Source organism: Vombatus ursinus, unplaced genomic scaffold (assembly GCF_900497805.2).
Source record: "Vombatus ursinus unplaced genomic scaffold, bare-nosed wombat genome assembly UNPS02004833.1, whole genome shotgun sequence".
Lineage (NCBI taxonomy): Eukaryota > Metazoa > Chordata > Mammalia > Diprotodontia > Vombatidae > Vombatus > Vombatus ursinus.
In genome coordinates, this window is record NW_020944611.1 from 153,204 (window position 1) to 164,607 (window position 11,404).

General features: G+C 55.6%; 1 protein-coding gene across 4 annotated transcripts in view; it reads left to right on the forward strand.

Annotated features, from left to right (window-relative positions):
• LOC114027969 (ubiquitin carboxyl-terminal hydrolase 40-like) overlaps positions 1–10,101 on the forward strand; it is a 66,159-nt gene extending 56,058 nt beyond the window's left edge. For all 4 annotated transcript variants that reach the window (XM_027842121.1, XM_027842113.1, XM_027842130.1 and 1 more), the window contains 7 exons: positions 777–883; positions 2,405–2,523; positions 2,868–2,933; positions 5,400–5,610; positions 5,731–5,826; positions 7,242–7,336; positions 7,851–10,101. In XM_027842121.1, coding sequence (XP_027697922.1) covers positions 777–883; positions 2,405–2,523; positions 2,868–2,933; positions 5,400–5,610; positions 5,731–5,826; positions 7,242–7,336; positions 7,851–7,962 — 806 coding nt within the window. In that variant the 3' untranslated portion in view covers positions 7,963–10,101. The remainder of the gene's footprint in view (positions 1–776; positions 884–2,404; positions 2,524–2,867; positions 2,934–5,399; positions 5,611–5,730; positions 5,827–7,241; positions 7,337–7,850) is intronic.
• The last annotated feature ends 1,303 nt before the right edge of the window (positions 10,102–11,404 follow it).

The window sequence follows — 11,404 nt, forward strand, 5'->3', positions numbered from 1 at the left end:
GTTCCAGTTACTGGTAATGATAGGTGATATTTATGTAATTATCTTTTCCAAGTGCCTTCACATTTGGTACCAGCAGAACCTTTGAGATTGGTCCTGAAGATGGGTCATTGTTGTGATTTGATGGACCCACATAGTGAGGGCTCATAAGCATTGTGTCCTGGGCCCCAGAGCTGGAAGGGGCTCCCTCCCCACCCTCCCTGAAAAGGGTCCTGTCATAGCCTCCGTGAGGTTAAGCCTCCTCACTTCCTGCACTCCTCCACCGCCGGGGGTGTGATGCCTTGTGAGAGGCCCTCTTGTTCAAAGTCACATCAGCTAGGCAGTGAGCAGGGCCGGGCCACAAGCTGTCCTGTGGTCCTGCGTGAGTCCTCATCGCTCTTCTCGGATGCCTCGTGGTCTTCCAAGGGCAGACGAGGAGGCCTGTGTGGGAGCGCGCCTTCCTCCCATGTGTCATTGGGGGCCAGGGTGCCGACTGTAGGTTTCCTTTTTCATTCCTGGGAAGATTGATGGAAAAGTAGCCACGTCTGTCTTTTAAGGAGAAGCATGCCTGCAATGGGGCAGCCGGTGCTCCCTTTCCCCACTTAAGACATGCTTCTAGTCCCTTAGGTATGGTCTCGTCTTCGTTGCCACTGCATGTCTGTCATCATCTTCCCGTCTCTGCCTCCCGTTGTGTGGCTGTTTTCCCCTCCGGTTAATGTAGGAGTCAGCCTCACATCCTGCTATTCTTGGGAAATGCAGTGGCCTGTAGGTGACCTGGGTTTGATTTACTCCGTGTCCAGATCCGCACAGAGATGTTCCAGACATCGTCCAGCCCGAAATGCCCTTTACTTTTGCGGGGGACGTGGAAATCTCCGAAGAGGCTTCCGTGGCGGATCTCAAGAGTCAGGTCTGGCTCTTTCTCAGCGTATTTCAAGGGTGCTGTGGTTTCTGGTCAGTGCAGTGTTCATCTGAGATCAGGGGTGACCACCAAGCTGGGGCCCGAGCACAGGGCATGGGCATTTTCCTAGTGTGGGCTTCCTTTAGCTCCTGGCCTGTGACCCAGAGGCCAGAGTCGCTCTGGTCATTGTCAGCAGATGCCACGCAAGCCCAGTGTTATCCATGGGGCATTTCCTTTCAGACACATGGTTCTTGTATTTGCCAAAGGCTGATGGTAACCGTTTTTACCTGGGTGACGCGGGTGGATCAGCCCCAGGTGCCAGCCTGTGCCTGACTGCAGATCCCCTCCACGGCTTCTCCAGGAGCACGTGGCCATCCCGCCTTTCCTCACCGCCTGACCCCCTCCTGGTTCTCTGTTCTGATGGCCAGGAAGTCTTGCCTTACATTAAGCTCAAATCTGTGTCACTGCCCCACCCACCCTTTGCCCCAGTGGCTGAGCAGAGTTTAAGTGTCCCTCCTCGTGGGGCAGCCCTTCTGAGATGTGAAGCTCCCTGCCAGGTCCTTCCTCAGTGTTCTGTCTGGCAGGCTCACAGCGGAGTCTCGGAGCCAGTCAGCATCTGGCCGTCCCGTTGGGGTCTCTGGTTTCTCTGTGTCCTTCCTAAAATGGGGTGCCTAGGACATGAGGAGCACCTTTCCTCCTGTGGGGCCCGGCCCAGCCCCTCGGTCACTGCATCGCCTGGGACGCTGTTAGCTCTTTTGGCTACAGCCACGTCAGTCCCGTCCTGTCCTTTTGTGGAATTGAGGTTTTGGATCCAAGTGTAAGATTGCACCTTAATCCTTGCTGTGTGTCCTCTCATCAGACTGGGCATCCTTGTCCAGAAGGCCTGGTCATTCTCATGGGACGGCGGTCCTTTCTGTTAGGCCAGACTCGGCCCCAGGCCAGGCCTTCCTCGGAAGAGAATTGGTCAGGCAGGCAGCTTGAAGAACTAAGCACCTGACCATTCTCTCTGGAGGAAAACGTGGCCTCCTGGGCCAGATGGGGGGTGTCGGAAATTTGCCTTTATCGAGGCAAGCAGGCCCACGAGCTGGCGGTCTCACAACAGGACAGAGAAGCGTACGACAAAGGCAAGGCTTCTGCTTTTTGTTCCTGTACCTGGACAGAGCCTGACCGTTTGTGAAATTACCGTGAGCAGGTGGCTGAAGGGGCGCACAGTAGGACTCGGGCCCCCGAGAAGGGGGCAGCCCCCTGCAGCCTAGAATCTTCACTGATATGGCTGCCCTCCCTCTTCTTCTAGTTGTAGGAGGGGGTGACCCACTTCATACACACATGCACCAATTTCAAAAACTCATTTTCTGAAACAAGCATGAGGGAATGGATTCAGATTCGCGCAAAGAAAGTCCCTTCTGCCCAGTAGAGGGGCGTGCCCTGTCAGGCAGACTCCACCCCCGTTGGTGTGTCATCATCTCCATAGGTAAGAGCTTTTTAAAGAGGGCTGCTTGTTAACATTTGGGGAAATGTCTCCTTTTCCAGGTCATGAGCTTGCCGTCTTTCCTGGACTTTGGTTTCCCATCTGCTGACTTTCTCAGAGCCTGGACCATGGAGAGTAAGCGTCCAGGCAGGCTTTTACGGAACAACCAGCAACAACTCAAGTAGGTTTCTAGCGGCTTCCTCCGCTTCAGTCTGTTAGCGCCCTGCAAAGCCGGATGGTGAGATCAGTCAGTTCAGGCAGCTAGTAACTGGCCATTCCACGTTGGGGGTCGCACGTCAAACGTTGCTTGGAACAGCTGAGCTTCACCAGATTGTAGGCCCAGATCCCCGGGGCTGTGCGCAGCTCTGTGCCTAGGCTGAAGCCTGCGAGGAAATGCTTCATGGCCTGCCTGGGCCCAGCAGCTTTTACGTGTTTGAAGTCAGCAAAATGAAAGGCTGAAATGGGATGACAGTAAATCACATGATCTCTCTCTCTTTCTCTCTCTCTCTCTTTTTTTTTTACCAGGGAGTATAAAGTAGGAGGGAGAACTCAGATATGCATAGAGCCTCTTCAGGAACGAGAGACCTTGGGGTAAGAATTTCCGCTGTCTTTACACATGCATACCCATGTACACACACACACACACACACACACACACACACCACACTGCATACACGTACAGAGTGATGCACACTGCACAATGCACACACACATGCCCACGCTGTACAGTGCATACACATGCACACACACACGCACAGTGATACACACATGTGCACGCTGTACGGTGCACACACATATGCACAGTGATACACAAACGCGCGCAGACAATGCATTGTGCATGGCACGATGAACACATGTACACATAGGCACACACATGCATAGCGGTGCACACACACGTACACATGATGCATTGTGTGCTGCATGATTTATACATGCACAATGCATGCCCACATACACACGTGCAAGCGTACACACACACACCCCTTAGCACACACTAACATTTTCTCCCCACGTTGTTCACTTGGATTCACTTTAGTGTGACAGATGACTCCCTCATAGAATGGATAGTGATTGTCCCATAGTCATTCCCTAGTCCAAGAGCAGGCTTTGCCCTCTCTGTTCTTTTCTGAGTCAGTGCCTGTGAAATCCAAAAGGTTCCCGCCCGCCCCCCCCCCGCCATGCAATGTTGGTGATCATTGGGTGCAGCTCACGCAATTAGTCACGTCCCGCTAAGAAGCCCCGAGGGTCCTGTTGCTCGATCTGACCTGAAATACACAAAACCCGTCTCTTTCCCGTTGGCCATGGCCGGGACTCTTATGTCAGGGATTGGGGGTCAGGCCTCATCAGGCCTCATTCAAAGTGACGGCCAGAGAGCTTGGCAGTGTCAAAGGTGGAATTCGAACCCGGGCTGTCCACTGTAGCACTGATGGAAGCCCCCTTCCTCCTGGACCCCCCAGCCCCCTGTGGTGCCGGGCTTCTCAGCATGCCTGAGAGATCCCGGCGAGCAGTAGAGAGTGAGTGGGGCGTGTCACAGAGGACGTTGGGAAATGAGGCCCTCAGACCCTCTCGTGGACCGGCCCAGCGCCCGGTGTGGATGCAGTGCAGGCTGGTGAACTGGGGCAGAGAGCGAAGCCCGTGGCTCCCGAGGGTTTCAAGGCTTGTTGGGGCTGGCTGCCTTGTACGCTTCTGATTTCTTGTTGAGGAAGAGAGGCGCCACCCCTGGCCGTGGCAGACGCTGATTGCTTCAGAGGAGATGCGACTGCCCAAGCAGAAACGTTGAGGGGTATGGACAGGGGCAAGGCAGAGGCCTCAGGTGACCCTCTCGATGGCCCCTGGGATCCCCTCGCTCCAGACTGAGGATCGTGCGACTCATGTGCGGGCGCCTCTGTGATCTTCTACGGTGGACACATGGTCTCTGCTCATGTGGGTGGTGGGGAGGCTCCAGCGTGGCCAGAGAAGGGGGGAGGGGTGATGGAGCTCGGGCACCGCTATTTGATTCACTGCTTGCTCCGCTGGGCCCTGGAAATACAAGCATCGTGAGCAAGAGGCAGCGGGGAGCACAGGAGTGCCCGCCGTGGACCCAGCAAAGGTCGGCTTCCTGTTGGATGAAGCGCGTGGGCTGGCACGTGAGGAAAAGAGTCTAAGAGGAGAGAGGAGACCCCTCGGAGGTGGAACGTTTAGTTCAGACACCATCCAGTAGACTGACTTGGCTGGGGACCAGCCTGCGGAAGGCATTGAGTGCCAGGACGCAAAGGGGATGGGGAGTCCTGTGTCCTGGGGCTTCTCTCTCGTGGAGGGCCGATGACAGAAGACCTGGCGTGGGGGAGGCCGAGCAGGAAGCCGTCCTGGAGCTCCAGGCTCGAGAGCAGCAGCTGGGTGTGGGCAAGGAGGGGGTGTGGACAGAGGCAGGCCGGCCGAGGCTGAGCGGCCAGGTACAAGCTACGGACCGCCTGAATGCAGGGAGTTGTATGGGGAGGCAGTCGGCTTGGTGGGTCCTCTCTCTGTCCATGGTGGCCTCCAGTGGAAGGGGGAAGGGCTCGAGGAGGCAAGGTTCAGTGAGGGTTGTTACGGCCATGGGCAGCGTGGGCCTGGGGACGCGGCAGTGCAGGAGCCAGGGAGAGGGGAGGGCATGAGAATACGGGCACCGGCGGCGAGGGGCTGCCTCTTTGAAGAAGGGTGGAGAGGAGGCAGGGCTGTGCCCACGAATGGGCCAGCTCTGCGGCGTGGTCGGGGGGGGGCCCCCGGGGCGTACTGGAGGAGGGCTGGTGGTGTTGGGTGTGCCGGGGGAGGGGTGTGTTCTTAGGCCTCCTGCCAGACTCGGACCCCCCTTTGGCGCGGGTATTCGAGCCTCACTGCCACCCTGGGAGATGGGGGTTAGCATTATCCCCATTTAGCAGAGAAGAAAACCGAGGCAGGGAAAGCATGTATGTGTCAGAAGTGGGATCCCAGCTCAGGGCGTCCTGCCTTTGAGCCTAGCGCTCGATCCATGGCTCGGTTGCCCTATTTGTCATTCCTGAATTGGCTTCGAATATGACCTCTGCTTCTTTTCCCTCCCAGCCCCAAGGACATGCTGCTACGGACCCAGATGGGCATCCCTGGGGAGCGGGCCTACTACCCCACCGTGGACTTTGTGTGGGACATCCTGAAGGAGTGCACGGCTGTGTCCCTGCGGCAGGGTGTGGCTGCCCACTACTGCCTCCCTGTGGACGGCATTGAGATCGCCAAGTACTTTCCTGAGAAGTTTGAGTGGATGCCCATCTCTAGTTGGGTAACGCCTGGGGGGCCCGCCTTGGGTCATCTTAGCGACCAGGCCATGTTGGGGGACCCTCCAGTGTCCCCCCAGGCCCCCGCTGGCGTCACCCATTCAGTCGGCTTTCCTTGTTAATAGGACCTGCAGGTTTCCAAGAGGAAAAAGAAGAAGAAGCAGGAGAATTTGCAGATGGCGCCTTATTACCTGAAAGATGGAGATATTATTGGTGTGAAGGTGGGTGCTTTGCAGGTTCATTGGTTCTGGGAGAGGACAAAGGCATCCCCCCCATTTTATTTTTAGCACGTAGCCTAAGCGTTTTCAGAATTTGCTCTTGTTCGTGAATGGGTCCAGAGGATTCCAGCAAGCTCAGCCACAGTCGAGGGTCAGCTCGGGCAGGGCCACAGAGGCCTGGAGAGCTGCCGTTGGAGTCAGGAAGACCCGGGTTCTAGTCCTGATTTTGGACCCTGGACAAGGCCCCAGCGGCTCTGAGATAGAGCTTTCTCCCCAGGACTTCTGCAACAAGGAATAGATAAATAAAATGTGGGTGAGAACCAGGGGGGGGGGGTGTCGAAAATGCCTGAGGCCGTTGCCCGCCCGGGGATGTCGAGAAGGAGGAGTGCTACCTGGGGGCCTGTGGGCGAGACAGTGAGAGGCAGGGTTAGGAGAGGGAGTGCAGGTGACCCAGCCCTAGTGCGCGCGGCAGAGCTGCACCTACTCTGGCAAGGAACGCAGGAAGGTGGGCTCTGGCGCTCTGCTAAGGCCAAGGCGGGGTGCGTGACTTTGCTGGTCTGAGGACCTTCCAGTGAGGCAGATCCGGCCGGCTGGCTGGGCTGTCTGTCTGCAACGCTGCCCTCCTTTTCTCGCTTTCTCTCCTTGGACTGGAAAGGACGGAACCCGATAGGGCCGAGCTTGTCTTGGACATAAGTGGGCAGGGGCTTTGGGGTTCTTTAGGCCCCAAAACTTTTTTTTTCCCGTTGATCTAAAGCCCCTAAAAGACACTTCCCTACTATTTTTCATATTATCTAAATTCCATTTCGGAATTGGTGCCGCTAAGTGGCACCACAGTGTACAGAGTCCCAGGCTCGAGTCAAGGAGACTCATCTTCTAGAGTTCAAGTCTGGCCTCAGACGCTTACAAGCTGTGTGACCCTGGGCACGTCACTTCACCCTGTCTGCCTCAGTTTCTTCATCTGTCAAATGAGCTGGAGAAGGAAATGGCAAACCACTCCAGTATCTTGGCCAAGAACACCCCACATGGGGTCACGGGGAGTCAGCCGTGACTGAAACTACTGAACGACAACAGATTCCATCTGTCCTTAGAATTCAGCTCTTCCGATTCTGTAATTCCTCTGGTTAAAGTAATTACTCTTTTTTTTTCCTTTCTTTTTTTGCTAGCCAATGGGGTTAAGTGACTTGCCCAGGGTCACACAGCTAGTGAGTGTCAAGTGTCTGAGGCTGGCTTTGAACTCAGGTCCTCCTGACTCTGGGGCCGGTGCTCTGTCCACTGCGCCACCCAGCTGCCCCTTAAAGTAATTACTCTAGCAATGCCTTCTTCCTCTCCTGCTGCTGCTCCTACCCCTCACTGTACAGGGCCTGTTGGCCCAACGAGGCTCCTGGAAGATAATACCTCTTCATTGCTTTGATCAACAGAACCTCTTGGTGGATGGCAATAGAGACTTCAGTACCCTGAGAGATGATGTTGGCAGAGAGAATCAGACCAAGCTGTTTGGGGGAAAGAGGAGAAGGTAATGGGGCTCTTCCCAGTGGGGTCTGGGGCACGTCTGGTCACTTGGCTTAGAGCCAGATGCCTGTGGAGGCTCCTATGCAATGATGTGTGTTGTGGGGAAGGCGGGGTGTGCCACAGCGAATACTTGGGGATCAGGCATGTGTCTGGAAGATAGCCCTGAGGGAGCTCTCGGATTCTCTGCAGGGTGGACGTCCCACTTGGGAGGGACTGTCAAGGAGGCATCAGAGCGCTTCATGTTCAGTTCATGTAATGGTCATCGTGAGGCTTAATTAAGCTTAGTTTTTATATACTTCTACCAGATTATGGGAAGAGAAGCCCTTTAAAAACCGAGTTTTCTCTCAGCACGCAGTCTGAGGGAAGGGAAGCCTGTGCGGTGAGGTTGGGGGCTGCTGCCGCGGCCCTGGAGGGCTCGAGGGGGGCTCCTCCACTCAGGGAGGCCGGATCTCGGGCAGACGCCTCTGGGAGCCCCATGGATGTCAGTGTCCAAGAGGCATTGTCTGTTTCTCTCCCAGGCGCCAAGCTGTCCAGCTGCAGAGAAGTGGAACTGAGGTAGAAACACACGTGCCTGAGAAGCCACACAGACCAGAAACGGGGCTTTCCATCAACGTGGGCGTTTTTAGATAGCACCGGATTGGGGCTTTGCGAGAGGCCAGCTGTGACCCACCCACCGACTGAGTCCCGCGATTCGGTGTTCGGTTCGAGTGGGAAGGAGGGAGGGAGGGAGGGCTTGTGAGTGTGGGACCAGGAGGCATCGCGGGAAGCCTGGCAGGGGACCCCCGCCCTGTGTTCATCGACCCAGGACTCCTAACCGAGTCAGCTCTGGGCACAGAAATGATCAGTCCATTCAGGGAAACCAGTGGCACGACTTTATCTCTCTGAGGATAGAGCTGGCCATCAGTGTAGACAGACCCAAGCCCCTGAAGCTGCTCTTGGCCCCCAGGCCTGAGAGCGTTCTCTGCCTCAGGCAAGGTGAATGCACTTTATATCCACTGTGTGCAGACGTCCCATTTGGTGACCTTCTCTCTGAGGGCCTGTGAGGCGAGTGAGACCTTGCAGTGCTCTTTGGAGAGAGAACGTTTGGGACGTTGGCGGTCTTCACTTCTGGAGTGAAGGCTGGTGGTCGATAGAGACCTCCCTCATCTCATGGCTCCTTGGTCCTGTTCCCGGAGTCTCTCCAGACTTTCTGGGCCACTCCCTTAAGCTCGGTTCCAGCGCAGAGAGCAGTAGCAGCAGCAGCCCTGACCGACTGCTGCCAAACACGGATTTTGTCTGTACTTCATACTGTCCGTTGGTCTGTTTTTCCTATAATATTTCTTTTATACATCAAATGGTTTCCTTTTGAAATTAGTTTAATCCATTGTCTTAGAGCCCTGATACTGTGGTCCCTGACACATAAAAGATAGAGCTAGACAGGAGTCATCGCGTGGAGAATGCAGTGGGGGCTAGAAGTGACACCCCCTGTGTTCCATAGCGGGGCTTTCCATGTAGCAATCTGGGGGTGGGATTTGGAAGAAATGGTTCCCACTTTTCTGATATTCTAAATGCCTCAGTCTCCCTGGTTATCCTCCATTCTCGCCGTTTTGGAAAATTCAGATAAGCCTGTTGTTTGGTTCATTTTCTCAGCTAGTATTAGTTTGACATTCACTGTTCTCCTTGGCCGAGTTTTGACATTCTTCTGTGCTGAAGACTGGGAAATAAAGAGTGTATGAAATAAGCCTGGTGTTTTCTTGGTATTGTGAAGACTGCTGGCATCCATTGAGCCGGATAAAGTCAATGGCCCTATAAACCACAAGGTGTAGACCCTTTCCCGGGATGATGCCGATGGGACGATTCCAAGGGCGTGTCACCCCTGACGTCCGTGATCACACTCGTAAAACCAGTAGCGTGGCGGCAGGATTCTCAGCCCCGTCTGCTTCATAGATGTCTTTCAGGGCTTCTTTTGGGAGAGGATCTAAATCGTAAAAAATAAGGGATGGGAATGACGTGTGCGACTCTAAGGGAAGCATTGCTGATCAGCTAGCAGCATAGGAGCCATAGATGGACGGACGAGCCCTGTATCCTGTATGGAACTGGAGAGGAGCCCCTTCCTTTCCCTGCCTGCCCATCCCTCAACCCCGCGAAAATCGGGACTGTCTGTCCTTTAGGAATTCTGGCTGACGTGGGAATGTGGTCCCTTTGTACTTGCAGCGATTGCTCAGCAAGAGGTCGGCTCAGCTCTCCACCTTGCCATCAAACCACACGTGGTCCCTTTGGCCGGAAGGATGGACCTCAAGCATTCTGGAAACCTCTGGGATTGGAAACGAGCATTGGGATTTCCTGATTAGGGAATGACAAAGTCCCTTTGCATTGTCTAGCTTTTCCGTTGTGTGGCCTTTACGTCCAGTGCCGTGTGATAGCTGTGCCCTGAATTGCCAGCCATGTCTTCTTTGTGTGATACGATCTGCTGATGAGAAGCCCGAGATCTTGCCGCTTTTTCTTCCCCCCGTGTGCCATGATTGGGATTTAGGATGTGCCTGCAAGGCGTAAGGTAGCATTTGCTGCCCTGACTGGTCGGAGCTGGCTTTCTTTTGGGGCAGTGAGTGGTGTGTCATGGGGGACTTTCCTTTTGTGAAAAGTCATCATGGAAGAGCCAAAAAAATGCTGCTTTTCAGGGGGAAATAGAGCACTTCAAAATCTGCGGCCTTGGTTTTCCATTGACTGAAGGGAAGGAAGCTTTGTGATATGTACTTTGGAAACTAAATAAAAATGGCTTATGTGAAGAAACGTTGTGTCTATATTTGTGGTGCAAGTTCAGAAGGGTTGGGCTTTGGCTGTGAAAGGGGCCAGGCCCGGGAATCCCAGGGACGAGCAGATTGCACGGGCCAAGGCCCCTTTGACCCTGGACCTTCTTTAAGTCATAACCCTTCCCAAGGAGGCGGGTTCTTCAGCTGTGACCAAACCCGCATCTGCATCCCTCCTGCGGCCTGGAGAACCATAGCCCTCCGCAGTCCTGATGCGCAGGGTGCTCTCGAGCCTGCTGCTTCTCTCCATCTCCCTCTACCTTTCCAGGAAAGTCTGTGGAGGCCAGTCATCGGTGGGCATCCTACGACGAGGCAGGCGGGTTGGCAGGGGATTGATCGTTCTTGTGTCTGTGGTGTGGTCAGCTGGCTCCCTCCAGGAATGAGGCTCCCAGGCTGCCCCTTCTGGCCTCTGGCGACGGCTCCCAAACTTCGGGTGACCCATCTGTGCCCTCCCATTCTCTCCCAGTCATTGGCCCAATTTTTCTGTCTGTCTTGTCTCTGACGCTGGTTTTGTTTGCCACAGACCAGCCCTTGCTGCAGCCTGCCGTGCCCTAAGGTGTGCGGAGGGAGCAGCCAGGTAGAGGCCCCGGCACACGGTGCTTAACAAAGGTGCTCCTCGGCACTGGGCACAACTGGGCATGTCGGCGTGGTGGGAAGAAGGGGGTTCACTGTGGCATTTTGGAAAGAGATGGCTGGCATGGGTGAGGTGAGGAGGCAGGGTACAGGTAAGTTACTGGGGAAAAGGATGGGAAGGTGTTTGGGGGTGGCAGGCTCAGCCTTCCCCCCAAAAGCTAAGACAACTGGGGACCTTCCCTGCCCTCTTCCGAACTCCGCCCAGCCCCAGAACTCTCAGTAAGGTGGGGGGCACAGGATAGGCAAGGCCAGAGTGCGTGGCATGGGGGGGGTCAGGAGCAACTGGGGGTGACCCTACCCTTGCACCCTGGAGGGCTGGCTGGCCAGCTTCAGGAATTGGAAGGGCTGTCTGGTGGGGCAGCCCCTCCCCTCTCTTCCCCCCTGCTCTCAGCCCCGCCTCTCTCCTCTTTCCCCTTGCACCCAGCCCCGCCCCTTTCCCTGCTCCCAGCCTCTCTTCCCCCTTGCTCTCATCCCCTCCCCTCTCTTCCCCTGCTATCAGCCCCGCCCCTTCCCTCCCCACCATGCTCTCAGCCCCACCCCTCTCCTCTTACTCCTGTTCTCAGCTCCTCCCCTTTCCCTGCTCCCAGCCTCTCTTCCCCCTGCTCTCAGCCCCGCCCCTCCCCTCCCCACCATGCTCTCAGCCCCGCCTCTCT